Source organism: Halichoeres trimaculatus, unplaced genomic scaffold (genome assembly GCF_033239565.1).
Source record: "Halichoeres trimaculatus isolate MK-OKI-2021-1 unplaced genomic scaffold, fHalTri1.1 fHalTri1_scaffold_9, whole genome shotgun sequence".
Lineage (NCBI taxonomy): Eukaryota > Metazoa > Chordata > Actinopteri > Labriformes > Labridae > Halichoeres > Halichoeres trimaculatus.
The window spans coordinates 16919687-16944630 of NW_027437188.1; the positions used below are offsets into that span (position 1 = coordinate 16919687).

The following is a 24944-nucleotide window of genomic DNA, read 5'->3' on the forward strand; positions in this document are numbered from 1 at the left end:
ACAATGTCTGCAATTTTAGAAGTAAATAAGCATAGAGGCTTTCTTTTAATGTGTATGCACGCTTCAAAAGTAAAAATAAGAAGCTGAAAGAAAGAAAAATAAACAATTGCGAAAAAAAATTCAGGACAACAAAAATGCAGATTCTTTTCTTTTATTATATTGCAAACAATAATGACATCCAGGTATATTGTTAACAGTTTGCTGAGTGAAGAGTGAGACCATAGTGGCGAAAACATCACAAGCTCTCCTGTAGGAGCTTGTTGTGCAGTCTGAAGCCCTCCAATGTGGTTCATGGACAGGTAAAGAAAAGGACAGGTGAACTTGAGGCCAGGGAGAAACAGACAGGTGAAACTTGTCTGTCAGTCCCTTTAGTCACCTGACCAGTGCTGCACAGGGATTGCTTGGGACCTGTGAATGGCAAAGGGCGATTTTTCTTCCACAGGGTACACAGTTGCATATAACACAAGTAGCTGTGTTGTAGCATCCATCAAGTTTTACAAAAAAAAGAACACACATCGTCCTGACCTTTGATGAACTTGCTTCCTCTAGGCCTAGTAAAACCAAAGAGAAGCAGTTTTTAATTTACATTTTACGGTCTGGCATGTCATAGCGTGATCCTGAGGAAACTAGCATCATTTTCAAAATCTTGGACCTAAAGAAAGAGGCCAACACATCAAGCTAAACCAGATTGTACTGACAAATGTCTCATTTTTGGCTTTAGCGAGAACATTTAACAAATTGGCATCTTAATCATCTATGCCAGTTTATGATATAAAAAATGAGCTGGTTTTCCACCCAGTCTTCCTTAGAAGTGAGGACAGATAACAGCTTGAAGAAAAAGAAAAGACTTTTTAATGGGGCACACATCAAATGGAGACAAGTTTTGTTCCCTGAAGGAAAGGATTTCTCCTTTGGGACATCCTAGTCTGCCACAATCCCGTTGCATTTACAGAAGGAGCATATACACCTTCATATTGCATCACACACAGAGAACACGCCTCCCTACAACCTTTGAACAGAGCTGTCTGAACTCAGCTAGCCACACACTCAAAGAGGACACAGCAATGCAAAAAGGAGCCCGCTTTTTTGGAATATGCTTCCTCATTGTGTTACAAACTTAGATTGCTGATCAGGTCTACAGAACTATTAGGAGTGCACACAGAGGCCCCCAGTGGAACTGCTTCCACAGTGTATATGTTCACTAAGGGCTGCTGTACGTGCATCATAAATGCACAATTCCAGCCAGCAGCCATTTAGCTTAGCACAATTACTTTGGTGGGAAATTGCTAACAGTCCATGTTGAAATTCCTCAATCCTAAAGTTAGCTGGTGACAGAATATTTACCTTTTATGCTACACATTTTGACCAATTTTTAGGGTTCGGTAGAAGATAGAACATCAAATGAACCATCCAAAAATCATCAAATTCACTTCTATTGTCAGCCAGTTAGTAGTATTAGGAGAATTTCTCTGTGTTTTTGACAATCAATTTCCTCTTCTGATGGTATACTGTTCAATTCTTCAGTTTTCTTGTGAATTAACATGTGTTAGGTGGTGTCTATTTGGAATCTTAATGAAGTAAGTCAATAGAATTGCACCATCGCAGAGAGCCAGGTTAGCTTGTCCATTCTTAATGCTATGCTACACTGCTAGCTGTGGAATGAAATTGTCAGCAGTTTAAGAGGTTTATCAGTTTTCTATCGGCATAGTACCAACTATGCATGATTCCCACATATTTAAGTACTTTGAGAACACTGGAGTGGTTCTCTGATCATTAAATCAATCTGCCTTTGATAGGAGGGCTCTATTATTTAAGCTTTAGTGGTGATAATGTTCTGACAGCTCTGCCTCCGGCACAGGTTTACATGCAGCAGTGCTACATAAACAGGTCACGTTAGGCTCACAGTAGCCACTAGCAGGAGCTTGAGCAGCACATCACCACATCCAATACACATAGGAAGAGGAAAAATGTGGCAAAGAAGCGAGGATAAGATCAGTTAAGCAGTTGAATTCTTTATTAGCCAAGAACTGCATTGGAATGAAAAGGCTAATTAGAAATTATAGGTTTATGCATTTATCAACAGCATTAAATTTTAATGTTGTCTTTGATCATCAATCAAGGACCAAAGAGTTTGTGAAAAGAGGGATGTGCAAGATTAATAAACAACCTTGTCAGCTACAGTTAGGAGCAAGGTGTTCCATTTTTTTCTGCCCTCCACAAGGAGTGGAATGGTTGTTTCTACAGTATGGACTGGTTTAGAGTAAGATCCAGTCTTAACACAAATCTTCCTGTTTCACAACGACCCCTCCACAAAGATCAACAGCTGAACATTTGAGAAAAGCCACTCAGAGATCATTGCATACATATGATGTTGTCTGCAGGGCGGTTTGTAGAGATTCTCTCCGCTCTGGTTCCTGGCACTCTCCTTCAAATCTGATCCAGGAGCTGAGTCAGCATCAGACCTCTCTACTGACAAAACACCATCGACAGACCCCTCAGCATGTCTGCTGCTAGCATTTTCCTCACCATTCATTAATTCCCATCCAGTTCATCCTTTAGTGCGATTATACAAAATTGCCAAATCTGTTAATAACTACCTTAATTTACATTTTATATTTTCACAGAAAAAATGAATTTTTCTATTCAAAACCATTTTTACCCTCAGAATTACACATCTTTGCACATACCAGACAGCAAACCTTGGGGGCTCACTTTGACTCATCATGCTTTTATGCTTCCTTTCAGCAGGTCTACGTCCACCTGAGGCTTTTGTTTGAGGCCTTCAGAGGCGCCATGGGGCATCAGAGCATCTTCTGACTTTACATAAGTCCTATAGCACACCACACCGTGCCAAGATTGACTGGATAAGAGGACTAGGAGTAGACAGCAGCACTTCGGTTCAGTGAAAGTCTGACATGCAAGGTTACAGGGATTCATCTCCTAAAAGGAGACACAATGAAGTGCTCAAGATTAAACAGGTGTAATCCCTGAACTCCCTGCTCAGGTGTCACTGTGACTGTGAGTGCTTACTAACAGCCCGACAGACTTGCTTTTTATGATTGGATCCTCTTGTGAAAAACTCAGTGTGGTTAATTCACAAGAAACACTCTTAAAGATTGATCTTTCTTCTTCTTTTAAGAGCTAATAGATGGAACAAATTTACCTAAAGCCTATCAGTGGTCCATGTGCCACCATGACAAGAGTACAAAGCTGTTCTTAAGCCCCCGAGGTCCAAGGACAAGAGTTTGAGACATTCGTATATACAGTCATTAAAATATTACCTAGTTCCACATGGAGAGAAATGGTATGCACATTTGAGAAGTGATGTTATAAAGCTACAGATTATTTCAATAACAAAGCCCCACAGACAATCGCATCTTTACGCATCATTTATGCTTTTTCCTGCCTTCTCTCTCCAACCTTTCACCAAGCTAGGCACCAACAGACTACGACAGTGAAGGAGAGAAATAACAGAGAAAACAAAATCCTAAATAAAAAAATAGACAAAAATAATTCTTACACATAAAGACACTGTCATTTCTTAAATTATCGGTTTTTAGTGCCCTACATTTTACACCCAGTCAAAAACATCTGCCTTCGGTTGGTCGGTAAGGCTGCGTGACAGACGGCCAGCCCCGTGGTAAACCTATGGTACTTCTAGACGTTATGTAAATTTACAGTATACAATTTTGGATTACCATGCAAGAATACTTTTTTGTGTAACATTTAGCTCGATCTACATCCAGGAATAATTTACATAGAAGGACAATAGTTATTGGACCAGAGAGAGCGATGGAAAGATGGTGGTAAGTGCAGCCGGAGGAGATGATGATGATGACGGTGTGCGGGTGAGGTTTGGATCAGGTGAGGGGGGAAGGGGGATAAAAGGGGGAGATGGGAGGTTGGATCCAGAGGAGCGCATGGGTAATCGTTGTGATGGTCCAATCCTAGGTCCAAATCAGCGGCACTCCCACACTTTTACTGTTTGATCTACACTCCCAGTGACCACGTAGGGTGCAGCCTTGTGGAAATCTGTGGAGCAAACAGAAACATAATCAGAACAAAGACAAACTAAAAAATGAACAATAGTTTTATGTCATCCTTACTCATATGCTACCTCTTTGCTGTTGTCACTTGATCTTTATGTGGCGTTATAGAAAAAGCTGCAGGTTTCTCTGATCTCTAAAGGATATCAGCGTAAAGCTGCGGTGGCTTTTGTTTCCAATAGAAAAAGGAAGTGGGCTGAACACACTTCTAACTCCTGATTGTGTGGGAAATACCAAAAGAAAACACCTCTGAAAAATGATCTAACCCACAAATGATGTCAGGCTGAAACCATCAGGGACAAAGTCTGATTATCAGCGACTGCAACAGTCCATTAGAGGTTTTGTATTCTGTGTACAGACATGTGAATACTTTCGAAAATAGGAAAAAAATACCTTTTTTGTCTCAATGATGTAAAACAAAAAAGGCTTTATCGTTCCCACACTGCTCAAAAATTCATCACATCAATAGCTCAGAGCGCTATCCTCTTTGTTTGAAACAGGATTTACAAGGACTGGTTTTCAAACAGCCTGCCAAGCAAAAGTTGGCTGAAGAGCTTCTCATGAGAGTTCCCCAGCCTTGATCTACTGAAAAGCTGCAGATATGGGGAGGGGGAAGCAGGAAAATCCTTGAGCTCTTTTACCTCTTAAACCCCCAGCTGCCCGCAACCCCCAGGACTCCAAACACTATGATGGAAAAACTGAGCTGCTTTACAAATATTAAACCTTTGGCAACGGCAGATATTTGTGAAAGCAGCTTCATTGTCCAGTGAGGATGGAAAAAAGATGCTCCTGCTGCACCCCAAGAGGAAAACCGGTCAAAGAGAAGCCTGGAGGAGGCTGCATGTGGCGAGAGGGGCTGCTTACCCAGAGAGGTAACAAAGTGTTCGTGGGCACACAGGGTTTTCATGCAGCGCTTGTTCTTGTAGTCCCAGATCCTTAAGGTCTTATCGTCTGCACAGGTCACAATGAATTTGCCTCCAGGGTGGAAGAGGATACCACGCACCCAGTTGTCATGGCCAACCTATAGGAGAAACAGACACCAATCAGTACATCTCAATCAAGACCTAAAGAGAATTCACTCCATCTGACAGAAACATGGTTTACACTGCAAAGACCTTTACGCAGAAATGGATCTCACCAGTGTCATAAGGCACATGCCAATGCTAACATCCCACATCTTGATGGTCTTGTCTCTGGAGCCAGACAGCAGGAAGGGGCCAGGCTTACCACTCTTCTTGGACTAAATGAGCAGAAAAAAAAAAATTAAGGGGTGGCACTTTCTTTTAAGCTGTTTTTCATCTGACAATTTCTTCAAATATACTGTGTGACCTTTAGTAGTTTCAGCTTCACTAAAATGCCTAAAAAATGAATAAACAAACAAAGAAACTGGGACTTGTGTGCCACAAAAAACTGCTGCCATGGTCACACAGTGCTGTAAACACAAACAATGTTGCAGAGCTGTTGAAAATCATGCCGGGAGCCCAGTCATTACATGCCTGATGATTTTAGCCGCACCAGTGGAGACAGATTTAAACAGGCTGAGAGGTGCATCTAAGCGATCAACAGAGCCGATGAGTCTGTGTTCCACTTCTGCAGTCTGATAACGTTTTGAAATAAAATGACCTCAAATCATATTTAAAAAGGCTAATTATAAAATTGATATTTGGATATAATCGTTCTGCCCTGAGGTAAATGTCCAGTAAACAAGATCAGATTTGTTTAGTTTCAATCACACAAAGATCTTCTCTGTTAGACTTTGTACATTTCGTAACTCTGTTTCTTTAATCTTTATTTTTGAAGTTTTACCTCAACAATTTTTATGCCCTGTGTGTTTCCAAAATAGAGCTGTTGGAAAACAGATGTTGCTCTTAGAAACCAGAATCAGAGGTTGATACAAAGCTGGTTTGGGCTCTGATGCTGCTTGTAAAGCTGTACCAAGTTAGTAGAAAAGTCTCTGTGCTGTTCTAACAGCTCAATGTATTAGACCCAGAAAAGATGAACCAGTTTCAGGAAAATTTGATGGACATGGGAGTGAAGAGATACTGTGTAGTGAGCAGAACCTTGACATGATGCTGGGTCTGAATAGAGTAGTATCCATGGCAACAATGCCCTGACAAAAGACACTGTTGCTTTGGTCTTTGCCTCTGTTTGTTATCATCAGAGAAGATTTGGCACATTTTTTATGTGCACAACCCACAAACTCAGCTCTGCTTCTCATCCCACAAATGCATGCTCCTTACCAATGTGGCACTGTTTAAAAAGTAAATAAAGCAGACTATTTGCCAGGAGACAGTGTTACAACAAAGAAAAAACTTCACTGAACACAAAATGCCTTAAACAAAAAGAAGTGGAACATCTATGACTTCAGGTGTCTCTCTGGCGTCAGACTCCAACCCTGAGCTTTAACAGGCCGGGATGGACTGCCTCTTCATTTATTTTAATCTATGAAGGAGAAAAAACTCATAAACCTTGTCTCATTTACTTGTGTGTAAATGAACTGTTTTTTCGCTGCTCACAGGTTAGACTAAGACAGCTTTTTCAGGGCAAATACTGTTTTAATCTGACAAGAGGATGATTGGATACGCCTGAGATCAGGAGACATGAGGGGGGGAGTCTTATCTGACTCTAGGCCATGCTGATATTCCTTTAAAGTTTGGTGTGTGTGTAGAGATATGCATCCCCAAAACACTTCATTCAAACTGTCTGTTCACATGGTTAATAGTCTGTGTGGTGATTTATGAGACTTACTAATGTGGCTATTAAAGAAGGAACAACCTGCCAATCATCCGCAGGTTTGAAATTCATTACCACACTACATGTTCAATGAAAGCTTATTTGGTTTGATGATATCTGTTACAAGCTGTCAAGAATGTGTGATGATTGATGTATAGATCAACAGTTTTTGAAGAAGTTGAATTTAAAGAGACAAAGGAGCTTGGAGCGGTTGTTTACCTCGGTGCCTGTGGCATCTTGGATGGTGGGGTAGGCGCTCTCTGGTGCCCAAGAGATACATTCCACCACATGTTCGTGCTCCCGCAGCTCAGCCTTGCACTCTTTGGATGCTACGACCCACACACGCACAGTCTGGTCATTGGAGCAGCTAGCAATCAGTGTGCCGTCCTGGTTGGGCCGCACCATACGGACCCACTCCCTGTGGCCTGTGAAGGTCTTCACACAGTACCTGATAAATGACAAACGTGAGCATATCGTCATCATATTGTCAGAGTGGATCAATCAATCTGAACATCATATTATAAAAACTCAAACAGAGGTTTAAAGAATGTCTATGAGCCTGCGTACCCAGTTGCCACCTCCCACATTTTCATGGTTTTATCCCTGGAGGCAGAGATAATGTGGTCTCCGTTGGGCATGATGGCTACAGACGAGACATTGTGGTCATGTCCTGAAAAAGACAAAAACAAGAGTTGCTCAAAAACTAACCACTGTAATGCTTTATTATCAACACAGTGTTCTGCACCATTTCAGAAAACAACAGACTATCTCTGAAGTCTTTGTTCAAACAGATGGATCATATTTCTAAAACTTCTTTGAAAACAAAGAAAAAGAAAAAAATATCTAGCCAGTAACAGCGCCAACAACCAGGGTTTGGTCGTTATTTCCAAATACACGACTAAAGAAGCGGAACATTATGCCGGGGCTTTCTCTGCACCACAAAGAACGAGAGATGCCTAATTACCTAAACACTGTGCCATATTTAAGCTGCTAAACAGATGAAGACAACAGTAAGTATACTCCAAAGGGGCAGCTTAACTTGTGAGTGAGTGAGTGTGTGTGTGTGTGTGTGTGTGTGTGTGTGTGTGTGTGTGTGTGTAGCTACACAGCTACACAGTTAAGTGCTATCTGGTGCTGAAGGGGATAATTACTCCGCTTTCCAGATCGGCAGTAATCTACTTCCTCTGTTAGCCTTTTATATTTTTTTAAGATGTTAAAAAGGAGGAGTGGCTGAAACATGGAAGAAGGTTGAGTAGGTGAATGGAAGTAAAGAAAAAATAAACAACTAAGAAAGGCGTCAGGTGGGGGTCGAAGCTGGGAATAAGTTTAATAGAGATGTCTGAGCCTGACTGTGTTTCTGGAGCTCATCTGTTTGAAAACGTGTGCCCTAAGGTCATGCACTTATTCATAACAAAAAGGACCAACAACAATGTGAAGCTGTGAGTCCAAAAAAGACAGTTTTGCTATAACAGACAGTAATCAACAGTGGTTTAAACCACAGCTGCTTGGTGTGAACTGGGGCAGACTGAAGCTCATCAATGTGAAAACAAAAAGCATCCACACCAACTGAGTCCTGTGTTCAGTCATAGAGTAGATTTATGCTATGACTGCTTATGAAGACAAAACAAACAGAGGTGTGTCTAACTGTTTATATATTGGTCAAATTAGAAATAAGGGGGTCATGGAAATTACAGGAAATATCCAGTGATTTCTTTTTCTTACCATGCATGGTCCTGATGCACTCAAAGCCTTGGAAATCCCACAGTTTGATAGTCATGTCTGCAGAGCAGGATGCTAGCAGTTTGCCGGTTTGGTCAAACGAGATGTCCTGCACAGAGTCTGTGTGGCCCTTCAGTGTGCGTTCAAAGTCTCCCGTCTCATAGTCCCATACCTGTCGAACAGAATATATCAATTAATCAGCACGATAGAGAACGAATTCAGAGTTTTTCCACCATTGTCATGAACCGAATCCACTCCACATGACAAAAAACACCCAGGTATCATCACCTGTGGCCCTGTGTCATCTCCCTCCTTGGCTGAACTGTCCAGCAGCCAAAACAGGCTGAGATATCAGAGCCAAGCTGTCCAGAGAAGTCATATCATGTTCCAACAATTAGAAATGCTAATGGTTGAGGGATTCAGTTTCACTGTTTCAACTGATCGAGCCTGGTGTTTGCAGACACCACACACTCTGCATACTGACTCCCAGATCAGGAGATGTATTACTTTTTTAATGACAGTGATGCATGAGCCAGGATGACTGGGGTTACAGTAAGTCCTGATTAAAAACAGAGACATTTCATTGTGAAGCGTGTGGCTCTGCCAGCTGGAGAACAGACAGAGGAGCAAACAGTGGTAAGCCTGGTTTCTAGCCTCAGAAAGCTGTTTCGTCTCTGGCTTTGAAGGAGACAGACGGTTTGTCATGGAGGGGATAAACCCTCCTTGGTTACCCTCTTGGGGTGGGGGATTTTGGGCAGACGGTGACAGAAGACCCCACTCTCCTCCCCCCTCTGTCTAGTCCCTCTGCCACCCCCCAAAAGGAAGCTACAGATGGTACAGATGGCTGCGAGGTACAAAGTGCAGGAGGGGTTTATCCAGGAGAAGATCAGTGCAGCTAATGTGTTTGGAGGTACAGCAGGTTGAGCAGTCTACTCACAGAAAACGGTGTTAAGCTTACGCAAACATAATCCATTAACTACCTGTAACTCAACACTGTGTCACCAACCATTCCTGACGGCACAGTGCCAGGCCCTTTAACAACAGAGCTCGACAGCTCAGATCCTTTCTACTTTTTTATCATGATGTCAAGACCAACAATGATACAACACCAAGAAATGAGTGCGCTGACACCTCAGCTCTCTGCACTTGTTTGAGCCTTATTTAGCGGTGTTTTTGTGTGAAAGTAACGCGCTGAAAATTCTCTAAATAAAGCGTGAATGCAGACCGATATCAGAGTTTCTCGGTGGGAGTCCGTTTATTTGTGTTTTTGGTCAAGTAAAAAATGGCCCGGTCTGAGAGCAGAGGAAACCGGCAGAGGAGCAGGGAGGGAGTGTTTGGTGTGTGCGCCCTGGGCTTCTGCTGCACAAAAACACTGCTGTAGGGGTAATTTCTGCCCTAAACCTTGTGATAGGACCCAACCTGTTCCATCCCGGAATATCACTTTAAGGGTGTAAACAAAACCAAGGGCAGAGAAATGAACAGAAGTGAATATAAAAAATTGACTTATGGGAAGGGAAATGTTCTTTTTTTAAAGAAATATCAGAGCTTTATGGGCTGGATGTTAAATACTTACTCTGTTAATTTAGTGATGTTGCAAGTGTCTCAAAACCTGAAAGAAAACTTTGACTCACAACCCGCTCCAGGGAGATGCCTCGTCGTTCATATGTTCCTACTTTGGTGAGCAGATATACTGTCAACTAATCAGCTAAAGGGCTAATGTAATAAATATTTTCTCCAACAAGGAAATACCTCAAACATTGGCAATCTTCTGCAAGTATGTACAGTCATTAGCTCCAGTAACCAATGCTCATTAGTTTTAGCTTTAGCTAAAGAGCTCTTTCACATGAGGGGACAGCAGCATGTTAGAGGGCACCCAGAGTTTGCTCAGTGTCTCCCCTGCTGGCTGCAACAGCTGAAACATCTCTACCTGAACTGTTCTGCAAGGTACCGCTGTCCCTGCTCCTTTAGTTGATAGTTAGACAGTAACCAACACAGCACATGGAAAACGAAGTCTTAGCAGTAAGTTGTTTATAGCAAACAAACATGATAATCCCTGAAAACATCTATACAGGCCAACGCCCAATCTCTGAACGTTTACATTTTTGCTTAATATAGACCATCCAGGCAGGTGTGTTTATTATCTTTGCACTCAGCTCTTGACAAAAATGAGACTCATTTTGGGCAACTCTTTGGGTTTTCAACACATTAACTTTACATTAACCTGATGTTCATTGATGACCTGTCCCTCGCTGTCCCTGACACTGCAGATACTCTTCTTAGTTAGTAAAAACACCCCAGAAAAACAAACAAACACACCCTTCTCATAAAAATAAATATGAGATGTAAATCTAGGTCCATCAGATGGTTAAAAACTGGAATGGTGGCTCGGTGTTGTTACCAGGCTCAGCAGTGAGAGAGGCAGTGCAATGAGCACAAGGTCTACTCTCAAGTTAAAAATTTATCAGACCTATCAAGAAGCAAGAAAGTAGGGCACAGAGAGAGGCCAGCCATAACAGAGAGAGGAGGAAACCGGAAAAAGGAGCAAAGCAGCAGAGATGAAGCTTAGATTGTGGGCCCAGGTCTGCCTCCTCATGAGGGATGGATCCTCTAGTGGAGGGTAGTCAAGCTGTGGCAGCTGATGCCGTAAGTGGAAGATAAATGAAGCAGGATGCTGGAGGGCGGAGACTGCAGAGGGAAGGAGGAGGGGGAGATTTGGGAGAAGGAGGAAAAAAAATGCCTAAACGCAGTAGAGAGGAATCCCTGCTGTGTGGGTGGAGTTGAAATGTACACATGTCTCTCATTGTCTCATGAATAAAGTATGCAGAACAAACTGCTCAACAGAGTATTGGCATTGTTTAGCGAGGCGAGGGAGACCTGCTGCTGCTAAAATAGCCCAAAGACAAACTGTGGAGTTACTGTATGGAGTCTAGGAAAAAAAGCGGTTGACGGAGAGATAAGAGATCAAGGGCGTGTCTGGGAAGGTGAGTGCGGCGAGAAACTGCTCGAGAATCAAGAATAATAGATGAAAAGGAGGAGCAGCGCTCAGCAGAGTGAGAAGAGGCTGTGCGTGGAAGAGCTGCCATCATCGAGCAGGCAATAAATTATAAAGACCACTCCTGTGTCCTGTGTCCTGTGACTGAGCCTGGGCTGCTTTAATCCTAAGCATGAACCTGTTCAGCTGCTTCAGTGGTCTGCTAGTCGCTCACATGCACCTGATAAAAGGTTTAGAGGCATTAAACAGACAAAAAAGACAGACTGTAATGTGATTGTATAAAGTCTTGAGGTATACAGCACTGACCTTTATTGTTGCATCCTCAGAGGCTGACACCATGACGCTGAAGACAGGGTGGAAGATGACCCGGGTAACTGGACTGCGGTGGCCACTCAGTGCGTACCTTTCTGGCGGGCGTGGGATCCACTCTTTGGGGTCACGCTTCTGAGTTACGGGCCCGCCCAGGGTGATCTCCTCTTTAGCTTCATTCAGTTTGGATTCAAGTTCCATCACCTGTGGGGTGTACAAGAGCTAATGAACAACGTGGATACTCAAAGAGTAAGGCCTGAACCACACGTATATGGATATTTTTTTGATCGGATATCTTTGTCCTCGTTTAAAAAAAATCTCCGTCCACACCACAGAAATATCTCTGACCATACGAAGAGGCCAAACTGAAAACCATCGCCTCTGAAGCCTGCAATGCTGTGCCTGGCCGATAAGTGGCAGGTTAGCAAAATGTGAAAACCATAGAAGAAGAACGTTTTGAGCATGCGCAGTCAAACACAGTGACTTGTTGCTAGGCGCTTGACGTCATCGCGTCAACACCAGCTCTGTTTAACACCACTACACGGATCCACTCTTCATTTTTTTATCTGTTTTTAAAAATCTCTGTTTAAGTGGGTGAAATCGCCGTGTTCGTGTGGTTGAAAGGCCCAATTGGACAGAAAAATGTGCGTTAAGGAATATATCCACATACGTGTGGTTAAGGCCTAAATTCTCCAGTACCACTACATGTCAGAGTATTAAACCAGCAGGGTGTGAATAAACCAGGTGATAAAAAGTTGCTTTTGAAGTTGTAGTTGGTTTTAAACAAATTAAAAAGTATTAACTGTTGGATTAAAGCTTTCTATGCCTTGTTAAGACTTCCTTTTAGTGTAAACCGTGGATTCAGCAATCGTGTCACAAACCATTCACAAGACTACAATCCCCACAAGCTTTCTACAGCAACCCAAACGCCACAAACCTTCTTTTGTAATCTGATGACTGAGGTCCATTTCTTTTCCAAAAGGCCGGCGTACTTCTTATCCAATTCTTCATTCTGTCAAAAAGAGGGGGGAGGGGGTTGAGACAAAAAGAAGAAGATATCAGGCAAACATACAAAGAAAGCCAATCAAAGCGGAGGGCTCAGCATTCTCAGGGAGGCCTGTGGGAGGGGGGCCAGCTGGGGTGACATGCTGAGGTCTTTGGCTATAGTCAGAAAGAACAGGGAATTATTTACACACCCCTCACAGGCCAGCTCTGACTGCCAGACACCGCCAACCTACTGTACAGCACAGCAACACAAACACATGCATACTGCACACACATAAACACACACCGTAGTCCTAATCCTTCTCACACAAGCTAATCTCCTGCAGACAAGAAGGGCTTAGGCAGCTTACAGCCACACACCCGGTCCTGGAGGTAGCGGTGGAAGTTAACTTGTGGCCGTCCTGGCAGACAGACGCCTGATTCCACCTGCGGGCTAATACCACGAGCTGGCCACTACCTTTTACATAACAGCCCTCATGGCACGCACAGTCGCCTTCTTACTGCCAAGAAGGACACAAGGAATGTGGTGGTATGTTGTCTTGGTCACTGCACTCAGACTGCTGCTGTGACCAATGATAACTCGCATCATCATCTACACGGCTGTACAGCATGTTGACTGATTGATCATTAGCTTGCTAAAAATACGGTGACTTTTTTCTTTTCCGTGAATGACTGTTTCTGGGTTGTTGGGCGTAGTCTTGCTCTAAAACCTAATTCAACAGATTTTCTGCCATCCTGTACAGTGATGCCTTAAGGCTGTTACTATCAAAGCGTCAAAAACCCACACCGACAGACAGCTACGGGTGTCAGTGAGGGGGAAAATTAACCATTCGCTCCAATTTCACAGCTAGCTCTTCAGCCCAGGCTGGAAACAAAGAAGACATCCTTGAGGTGTGGAGAGCCAGCGACACCCCCAATGCCTGTATTAAACACTTCTCAATGAGTCAAGGTGACTAGCGTGAGGTGTCGATAAGGACAAAGATATGATTGGTGGGAGCGGAGAAATAAAGGAGAAAGAAAACACAGAGGGAGAGTGCGGGGAATCCAGTGTGGACAAGTCTGCCATCATCTAATCTGCCATCTGCCAGGAGAGTCTGCCCATTACAACGCCGCAAACAGAGACACACATAACAACACACACACAACACACACACACACACACACACACACACACACACACAACACACACACACACACACACACACACACACACACACACACACACACACACACACACACAAACACACACACAGGACTGTGCCAGACTTCACAGCAGCACCCCTCTCCTAACAGTAGGTAGCAGCCATGCATGCGTATGTATAAATGTCAGATTCTTTAAAGCTGCATAAAAGTAAAACCGAACAGGACACTTATGAATAATTCTTTCTGTGAAAACCTGAAAGTGTACAACGCTCTTCTTAGCATTTACTGTGATCTTGAACTCAAGATGTCAGAGACAGGAAGGGAAATGTCAAAGAACATTGCATTCATAATGAAACAACCTCATTGTTTATAAAATGTCAAAGTATTTGGCTACTTCATTGTTGGCATAAAGCTGCTATGGTGTGTGTGACTGAACGCCTCTACTCGACAGGGAGCACCTATTCTTTCATGCCGTTCATCTATTATTCAGCCTGCTTCCACAGGGCTGCTGCGGAGAAGACGTCTGGAGAGGTATGGATGGAGAGGCAGGGGGGCCTCATGTGAGCACAAGGTGGGAGAGGAAGAGGAGTCACAAAAGAGAGAGGGGGGGGGGTGAACAATCGCGAGTGGTATGAGTTTATGGCTAAAAAGCAAAAAAAAAAACATGATGAGAATCATGAATTTGTTTAACAATTGACCTTCCTGGCTCTATTGTTGTGATTTTCAAGACAAATAGACATACATCAGAATTCTGTTCATGCACATTTTGGCTCCAAAAATTGGAAATCCAATCTTCAGAGTACATAAACAGTGTTGATTACTTTTTTTTAATCTTTGCCTATAAATAAAACTGACTTGACTCAGCTCTTATTCATACATAATTCAATCCAGACTCGCAAACAGTATGTCAGAGGATTTCTTTAAAGTGATACTCCGGGATGGAACAAGGTGGGTCCTATCACAAGGTTTAGAGCAGAAATTACCCCTACAGCAGTGATTTTGTGCAGCAGAAGCCCAGAGCGCTCGCATCAAACACCCTCTTCCTGCTCCTCTACCGGTTTCCTCTGCACTCAGACGGGGCCATTTTTTACTTGACCAAAAACACAAATAAACGGACTCCCACCGAAAAAATCTGATATGGGGCGCATTCACGCTTTATTTAGAGAATTTTCAGCGCATCACTTTCACACAAAAACACCGCTAAATAAGGCTCTAGTTCTCATCGTGTAGTAAAACGGCGCTACCTCCGCTGCAGAGCCACAGCTGGGTACGAGGCGCTCACCGCTTAGTGTATCAGTCCGTGCGCACGGCGTGCCAGATATAAACAAACGCAGGTAGTCTGCCAGGACGAAGAGACACGATGAGAACTAGAGCCTTATTAGAGGTGTTTTTGTGTGAAAGCAATGCGCTGAAAATTCTCTAAATAAAGCGTGAATGCAGACCGATATCAGATTTTTTCAGTGAGAGTCTGTTTATTTGTGTTTTTGGTCAAGTAAAATATGGCCCGGTCTGAGAGCAGAGGAAACTGGCTGACGAGCAGGGAGGGAGTGTTTGGTGTGTGCGCCCTGGGCTTCTGCTGCACAAAAACACTGCTGTAGGGGTAATTTCTGCCCTAAACCTTGTGATAGGACCCAACTTGTTCCATCCCGGAGTATCACTTTAAAGGAGCCCGCTGACTTCATGGCACAGCAGATGTTGATCGTACAGATCTATGTTATTAAAAGGAGCCACTGAGGCTAATCTAACCACATTCACAGCCAACAACTTGAATGATGCACAAAGACTCTGGAGAAGACTAGTCAGCAGGAGCTCCCAGCAGAGACCCCCTAATCAGACAGAGACCACCATAATTGGATGCAGGTGCTCTCGGTCACACTCATGAACGTGTTAACTAAAAGGACAAATTAAGAACAAATCAGGGGCATGATTGTGTGTATAAATTAGCCTGATTGACGGTACGGATGTATGTGTCCACCCTCGGTCTACTCACATTATCTAATTCCGCCTCCTTCTTGAAAGTGGAATACGCCTCTTCATATCCATTGGAACGTAGATAATCAGCTATTGCTCGATTTCTGAAACAGACAAAGAGGACGAGTAATTAGTTCTTCTGATCAGCAGACGAGATAGATGCTTGAGTTTTTGGGGAAGTGCCTGGAAATGGAGTTGCACTCACTGTAAAACAGACAAAAAAAATGAACACGTGACAGACAGAGATGGAAATTGCTCACGCTTTCACACACTCAGACTGTTATCACGCTTCTAGCTGTATAATAAAAGTGCTCTGCGTGCACTATTGCGGTGTATACTTTGCACAACCAAGATAGACAGTCTCCTGATCACACACTCACACACACACGCACACACACCACCCTCTCTGCCCATTTGACACAAATCGAGATCACATCTGTCTGGTTTCTATAATGAGCTCTTGTTGCTGTGGGCAAATCATGGAGAGGGATGACTCCCTGTGGTAAAGATATCAGGAAAAAAGAGTCAGTGCAGATCCTGCGTTATACAGAGAAACACAGGTAGGACATAGAAAACACAGGTGAGATAATCCCTATTTGCATCTAGTTATTTATACCTAACTCCACCTCAGCTTCTTTCATGGACATGTGGATATTTTAAGACACTCACCTTTCATATCAGGTGTGTGACCGTCTCAGAATTTTAAATATGTTAGAGCAGATGTACAGATAGGACAAACAAAAGACCAGAAAGGCAGAGCTGAAAGAGAAGAGAAAGGAGACTGTCTTTCACTCTTCCTGTTTTTATTTTATGGGCGGCCAAAATGGAAACACACACACAGCTTACACACACTGTACACTCACACACTAACAGGTCTGCTTTACGACTGCAGCCTCAGCAGCAGCTCAATTTACCTCGACTTATTAATGAGGTCCAGGTCTGTGGGTCTCATGGTTCAGGCTTTTATTTTCCATTTCATTATGTGTTCATGAGGGTGCAGAAAAGTTAATTATTTATTCTGCTCTTTTTGACGTTCGCAACGACCCATTCAGAAAGTAATGACTAACTTTTATCAACACAGGCGTCAACAAACACATCAAAAGGACCAGTTCCGCATTTTTTTCTGAGAAACATACATTTTTCACATAATTACTGTGTCCTGATATAGAAAATAGTTGATGGAGATATTGTGAGGTATCTATTGTGTCCACAATTAAACAACTGAAGTGAAGAAGTCATATTTGGCATTTATTGCTCTTTAAATGTAGATTTTTCACACGTGACAGAAAGACTGCAGACCCATAACCCAGTGAAGAAGAAGTTAGCAGTAGTGGGGAAAACCATGACTTTTAATCTCCCTCTGTAAAAATGCTGATTGTTGTTGAACGTGTTCTGTGGTTTCTCTTTTCACCAGCGCAGTATTCGCCTCTCACACTTTGTTTACAGTTCATTTTCAATCAGATGACGTATGAGGTAAAAATTGAGCAACTGCTACGATAACATGCAGCAGACAGACAAACACTGACTCATAAAGGTGTAATAAAACACCAGTTTAACTAATGCTAACGTCATACTTCCTTATTCCAGTCTGCCTGCATGTGTGGACGCTCAACTCCACCATTAATGCCAGGAGGGGCCAGACAAGCTGTCGAGCAGGCCAGGCTTTGAGATGCCCATGTGGAGGGGGTGGGGGCACAATCTGTCAGCCCAGCCTGTGCCCCCTGTGCCCTCACGGTCAGTTCTGCATGCTGCACCCCACATCTCCCTCTGCCCACCTGAATCCCCATGACAACAGGCACAGGCCTTATTAAAGCTCAAGGTTAGCAGGAGGTTATCTACACCTCTGACGGGCTGCCTGCCTCAGGACTCGACGCTACAGGGTGGAGGAGGCGGGGGGGTTTGTTAACATGTGTGAGAAGGTGTATAAGCAGGTGAGGGAGGCTGAGGCTCAGAGGAAGCTTTGATGTGGTGTGGGTGTGTATGAGCAGGTGTGCCTCCAGCAAACCCAACAATGAGATGTCAAAGCAGCTATTCACCAAACTCTGATCTACCAGCCATTAAAAATATTAATCTTAATCTAATATCAATACAGACGTGTTCTGCATGCGTCAAATCTTTTAGCGCAGAGCACAAAAAGCTGGAGGAGAAAATCTCTCTGCAGGTATTGTATGAGTCATATGCAGTGCACAAGCAAGGTGGCAAACACTGCATGGACAACAGTGATACAGAAAGTGAAAACAGTTCGTGGTCATGGAGGAAAGCAGTCGTGATGTAACATTTACAGTTCACTTTCTGTGTTACATTCTGTTTGCATGTTTGAGCAATTTGTCGCCTCAAGGCATAAATCAGTTCTCACAAAACATATTTAATGTGTTCAGAGATTTTTGGTATGGAGCAAAATCAACACAACACACCATTACGAGCTGGTAGTGACTGCTTTAGCCCCCATCAGGCAAAACAAGCTAATAAATCAAAGAGAACCACACAATAACATGCAGCTTTCAATATGTCTGCTCCCAAAAGACTGAGAACCAGACAGAACATGGGGGGAAGATGTGCACTAATGTGGACAGAAACAGAGCAAACCACATGGTTTCCATGGTAACTTGTCGCCCACAGCTACATGGCATGATGGAGAGATAGTGACAAAGAGGGCAGGGGTAGTCCATGGACAGAGACGACTGATGAAGAGGATAAGAAGAAAACAGGGCCTGAGTGTTTTGGTTGGTTAAAGCATTTTGAAAAAAAAAAAAATAGAAGGTGAAAATATCGTTTGCTATGAAGTGGAGCTTATCCCGCATCTAAGTAAACTTGAGATGAAGAGACAGCATCGATGTTGGTCAGACCTCTGCTACTGAGCTGCTTCTTGATGGAGTGTAAAGTTACAATCCAGAGGGAGGAAGAGAGCTTCTTGTGACACACAGAGATGAATGAGCTCATCTTTAAGAGAAGAGACGTGAGTCAGACATCCAGCAACTATGACGGTGAAATGACAGTTCATTGATCCCTTCGCTTCAAGTTGTTGGAAAATAAGTGATATCTAACAGTGCTTCTGGAGACCAAAGGCTGCATGTGTGCAGTATCACACATGAAGTCAACCTCATGTGGTCTGAGAACAAACTAAGCTGTACCCAGCAGAAGAAAGCTGCTTTGCTTCAACGGTCATTGGATTATGATATAATAAAATTCTGCTACTTTACCTCTGAACGGTACCAGAATGAAACCTCAAGTTCAGTTAACTTCTCTCTGTGATGGTGCTTTATTTGAGGCGAGTGTTTCTCATTAGCCCACAAAGGAAGGATAACCTTACTGAAGACTCTTACACATAAAAACTTTAAACTAATGTATCGGTCAACAGAGAGGAAAGGGGTGTTTTAGGACAGGAATTGGTTAAGAGTTAGGGATGTCCTGATACAGATTTTTTGACTTTTGATTCTGATCTGATTTTTTCATATGTTTTGTTGATTCTGATCCGATACATTATCTTTCTCTGATAAATCCCACACTTTGTTGAGTGGTTCCATTGTAGATGATGAACAATATTTTTTGTACTGAAGTGAGCCCTGTTGGTACCTCCTCAATGAATACTCACTTTGCAAATGTTGCAAGATGTTATTTTACTATCATTGCTTTCCAAAGAGAAGTAGTCCCACAATGGGACATAACTGAAAACACATGAAAATACAGCCTCCGGATCAGTTCGGAACAACTGAATGTTCAAGTTAAAAGGTGCTCTGGGGGAGGGTTATACTTCAAGATTGCTGACTGGCTCATTTCACTGTCAATCAAAAAGGTATTCGGCCTCAGACAGATCATCCAATCATCATGCAGACGCCCAGCGTCCAGGCCAGCCCACTGCCTCATAGACCCCCAGAGACACTGAGCGTCCGATGGGCGGGACAAAGCCCAGCGTTTATCCAATGACCGTCCAGTTTCCACAGTGGAACAACCAACTGTACGCTTTCCTGCTGAAGTCAGAAGACGCTGAGCATCCGACTGTGTTAAAGCGCTGAGACGGTGCGGAGATGAATGAGAAGGAGGTCAAGCCAGTTACCTGTGATAGGTAGCTGATTCTGAACTTAAGATGAAGGAATTCTAGCGCATATTTTGTCAATGAAATGTACATGTTTTTTGGGACATTTTAGGGGAAGCTGAGCTTCCCTTGCAGTCTTAGAGCAATCACCACTGTTGTATACTAATTTTCTTTACTAGAACTGGATCAAATCTAATGGACCTCCACCAAAATGGTGAGTAATTACTCATGTTCATTTGGAAATTCAATGTCTGAGTATGAGTCACCCAGCAATGATACAAATGTAGCTCTTTTCTGGCCATGACACATTTCAATAAATACTCATCAAGCACTGCACTCAAATTTTTGTATAATGTAACGGACCTGTTGGGACCAGTAAAGGTTTATGTGGGACAGGCTTTTTGGGTAATCACTATCCCAATGAGCGGAACCCATTTCATGTAGGTTTATTTACCGCCAACAGGAGTCTAAGGCATGCACAGGTTTTTTTTTAGACCGCCAAAGATGATTAGAAGGTGAGAGGTTAACCATTCTGATTTTTCATTATGTGCAACTGAATCCAAGGCACGAGTATCAATCAGCATCGTTCTCCGACAAACTGATTATCACAATGTCTGCAGGAATTTACCACGAAATGAAAAGATCACAGAGCTCCATGAACCCACTTGTCTGGAAACATTGGTAGATAATTACCCTCTATCTCGTCCTCTCAGTGCAGCAGGTTGGATCTATCAGAGTACGACGGTGTCAAAAAGTGGTTTATTTTAACAGGTAAATTTAAGCTCCTAAACATTAGCTTTGTGGATAAAAAACCTTTAGTACGTGGTATTACCAGGTGATGATGTATGTGAAGTGGTAGGCCTGATTGTGGTCAGGCACAGTTGGGCCAGGAGCAATGTGAGTGCAGACCAGTGAGGAATGGGAGGGAAATCTGGATATAATATTCAAGATTATGTTTGAATCAGTCAATAATAACCTGGGTATTAAAAAAAAAATGTTGTTTTTAAAAAGGGCAGGTCCTCTGTTCTTACAAAGGCGCTGGTAAACTGGCACAAAAGAGTGATGTTGATGACTACAGTAAGTGCAGAGCTCCACTTGGCTGCTGACAGACTTTTAACAGGGATAAATCTTAGAGGAAGGAGGGTTTTGCTTGCCTGGCCAGGCCGCTGCCCTGTGCTATATATCTGTCTATGAGCAGGAGCCTTAATAAAGGTGCCTCACTGGATCTGATGATGTATGGACCTGTTGATCTCTCAGAACCTCTGGTGAAGGTTTAATACAATGGAGGACTTTATGGAGGAAAGTGAAAGTGATTGTTGGGCTGAACATTGTGTGGTGGCAGTGAAAGTGTTTGACGGAGCTTACAGAGATTGTACCAGAGGTTGGTGATAACAAGAGTTCAAACAGCAGAGGACAGGCCAGTGCTGGATGGTGATGTAACCAACGCCTCTAATAAGTACACGTAGTCAGGCAGAAGAGCCAGAGCTCATCTGTAACTCTACTGTGAAGGAAACGCAAAACCTGGACAGATCATTTCTTCTTGTTGAACCTTTTCATTATTTTACTTTTACCCAGCATGATTTAACCAAGATAATCACAATATCAGTAAAATTAGGTCCTAAAGGGGAAACTCTTCACTGTTGTTTTTCTGGGGCAAATTTTGGAGTAACTGATGTTCTACCATTTACTTACGGGTGGATATTTTCTCAATTTTGAAACAGAAGCATCCACTACTTTACTTTGTATTATCAGGCACATGCAGATACATCTCTCTCAAAAAGGGCTGAACACAAATGTAGAAAATAAAAAATTCGTTCTGCTTCATGTTCAGTAGTTTCCCAAACAAAGAAGACACCTGAGCAGCCTGCCCTACTCAAAGAGGAGTAATGAAAAACGACAATGAGGAGATGAACATTTTTATGAAGTGATGCAAAAATTGGCTTAAAATGGAGGAAAAGGTCTGGTACTTCAAAAATCCCCTCCTGGTGTTGCAAACTTTTAAACAACAGCCGTAATAGTTCCAATGCACTAACCAACGTTTTTAGCTGAAAACAAAGACATGATTGAAACTTAACTTTCGACTTATCACTTTAATTCATGTATCGTCTCTGCCAGCATCTCACCACCACAAGTATACCATCATTCAGTGGGAAATGTTGGGTCCATTCAGAGAAAAAAAAGTGCTCAGCAAAGGCAGATGGTGTGTTCAGAAACAAAGACAGCCCTTTCAGAGTTACAAAAGGTAAACTTATTCCTCTGTCGTAACAGCTGAGTACTAAACAGCTGATAACTGGACCAGGAGAACTTGTCACCAGAAACATTCCTCTGAAGTCATACGACACGATTGCATAATCTCTAGGTTACAGTTGAATCTCCATGAAAACTGTAAGTAATCTGCTATTCATTTCTCTGACTTGATTGATGTCAGGGAGCCCCTTTGCCTTTGCGCTGGTTTCTGAGGCCTTAAGTGTGTCACCTAAAAGTATTCATAGCCATGTTTAAACCAACAATTAATCCACCATATCCTTTCAATGAGTATCGAAGACAGAGAACGCTTCACTTTATAAGTTTCTGCCTGTTACTTTTCTCAAACTTTCAATCATCTCAAAGCTTCCAAGGTGGGAGATTATCATAATGCTGTTAATTTGAGTGAGACACAGGTAGGCTGTGACGGCTGTGAGGGCTGTGAGGGCTGAGGTAGCAGTTGTCTTTCATACGAGTAATGAGCTCTGCAGAGAGGATCAACTGTAAGCCAGAAGAAAACTTCAAAGGAGAAAGCCCCTCTCGCTCTGCTTCCTGTAAGAATGAGAGGTCCAATCCCACTGTTTCATGTCACATCACTACCTTTTCAAGCCTAAAAACTCTGTTGTCCAGTCTACACACACACATAGCATGGGTTTGTCTCATGAACACACGCGTCTATCACATGGTGAGGCTGTTGGAGCAGAGATAAAGACAGTTAGTTAGTGTACTGTCTTAAATCTGATGTTGATGTGGATGAATGGAGCATAACAGGAGAGAAGGATAAGCCTTCAGCTCACACATACAAATAAAGGGTTTATAATCAAATATGTTCACTAAATCATGTCTGATGAGGTGATACTCATTAGTCATTTCTGTGGTTGAGTTATTGTCATCGTGGACAGAGCTGAAAATACTTTTTCTTGTAATGGATTAGCCAGACTGTTTGGCATGCTGTGATGAGACATGCGATGTCAGGATCTAGCAGATTATTCAGGAGAGAGCCACAACTTATGTTAACTTTTCATTTTCACAGAGCAACATATTCCAACATTTTAGCTTCTGGTAAGAAAAATATTTCCAATTCTTTTCGTGTAACTGGAAAATAACTACCTGTGTTTGATTGTGGGTCCATAGATAATGCTACCATACCAATCCATCTGGGTGCCAGTCCCCAGGCTAAACCAGACCTGTGTAGCTGACAGACCCTCTGCAGAGGTCACAACTGGTATACTGAGCACCAGCAGAGACACTCAGGACCAGATCCTGAGGACTTCACCTTTGAATGCTTCAACAACAAATGTTTTTAGTGCGGTTCTTCAAGGGAGGAACCTGACACACCCAAACACTGACATGTCGCCTCAGGTATGTGACAGTCGTGTGAAAAAGTGCATCCCTGAACTCAAGTTGAGAGCATCAACCCCTTCAGTGTGATTACTAAAAAGGTCTCAGCGTTGTCCTGTAATCCACAAATCTGATCACTGACAATTAAAGCTGAAAAAGCGATCCCAGTTTGAAAAGGGTGTAGTGGAGAGATGTTGACCCACTGGTTTAATGACACAAAATCAATATAAAAGTCCACATTGGCATGCACAGCTCGGCCTGTGTCATGACAAAATCCCTTTTCTTTGGAGGCAGATGTAAAGATGGACAGAATCCCTGATAAACCCTGCAGTGTATGCCTGTGCATGAAGGACTCATGTTTCTCTTTAAAAGGAGAAAGCATTGTGCTTCATGTTTTAATCTAGGAATGCACGATTAGAGGTAGACCGATATATCAGCCGGCCGATATATTTTTGATCAGGCACAAAAAAGATGAGCACCTCAAACTTCTGGAATCACTTGGATACATTACATACTTTTGTTCAAATTATATGAATAAGTTTAAATTTCTTTTTTGACATTTTAAGAAGAGTGTGAATGTTTACTACTGCTTGTTACATTGTGTGTTTACTCAGACAAAATATTTCATTGTTTTGAAAGCTGAATAAATGTTCAGAGGACTGGACACGACTTGTTGTAATAGATCCTTTAGTTGCTCAGAAATTGCTGCGTTTCACAAAAATGTGATAAATATATATTTATTTAACAATCGGCCTGAGTATCAAATTGGAAAAATCGGCTATGCATATCGGCATCGGCTGCCCAAATTTGGAAAGCATCGGCATCGGCCCCCAAAAAACCCATATCGATTGACCTCTATGCACGATATTGGATTTTTGCCGATATGAATGAAACATGATGATATGAAACAAGTTTCTGTATTAGGAGCATTGTCATCAGTGGATGCTGGTGGTGCTTCCTTTGTTTCTTCACCCACAAATCATTTTATTTCTTACTGATAGGAGCTATAGCTGTTAATACAGAGCTACAAGGACAATGATGGATGCAGGAAGGATTTGGGGCACATGACCATATCTATACAATAATAAACACATTTTAGAGGACTTTAAGTGTCCTTGTTCATAAAATAGCCAACTAATGGTGTCACAGACTATAGAAAGGGGTTGATGCTATCTGCTTGTTTGAACTTTACATCACATAGCTTCCTCTGACTGCAGTCTTCAGTTGTAACCTCCTGAAGTCACCTTTTTGCCCCTGAATGTGTGAGGTCTTGGCATTTAAACTGTTGTGTAATCATCTTCACAGCCAGAGGACGATGAAAAGGGACAAAATCACATGAATTATCCTGTTAGCCAAAGAAACAGAGAAGGCCGAGGGGCTTTTCTTTGTTAGGTAAAGAAAACGAGTT

General features: G+C 42.6%; 1 protein-coding gene across 3 annotated transcripts in view; it reads right to left on the reverse strand.

Annotated features, from left to right (window-relative positions):
• Positions 1-142: 142 nt before the first annotated feature.
• LOC141797603 (lissencephaly-1 homolog) overlaps positions 143-24944 on the reverse strand; it is a 40088-nt gene continuing 15286 nt past the window's right edge. For all 3 annotated transcript variants that reach the window (XM_074679142.1, XM_074679144.1, XM_074679143.1), the window contains exons 3-11: positions 15938-16022; positions 12737-12811; positions 11797-12003; positions 8502-8670; positions 7347-7449; positions 6999-7227; positions 5185-5286; positions 4911-5067; positions 143-4032 (exon numbers count right to left, since the gene is read on the reverse strand). In XM_074679142.1, the coding sequence (XP_074535243.1) occupies positions 3959-4032; positions 4911-5067; positions 5185-5286; positions 6999-7227; positions 7347-7449; positions 8502-8670; positions 11797-12003; positions 12737-12811; positions 15938-16022 (1201 nt within the window). In that variant the 3' untranslated portion in view covers positions 143-3958. The remainder of the gene's footprint in view (positions 4033-4910; positions 5068-5184; positions 5287-6998; positions 7228-7346; positions 7450-8501; positions 8671-11796; positions 12004-12736; positions 12812-15937; positions 16023-24944) is intronic.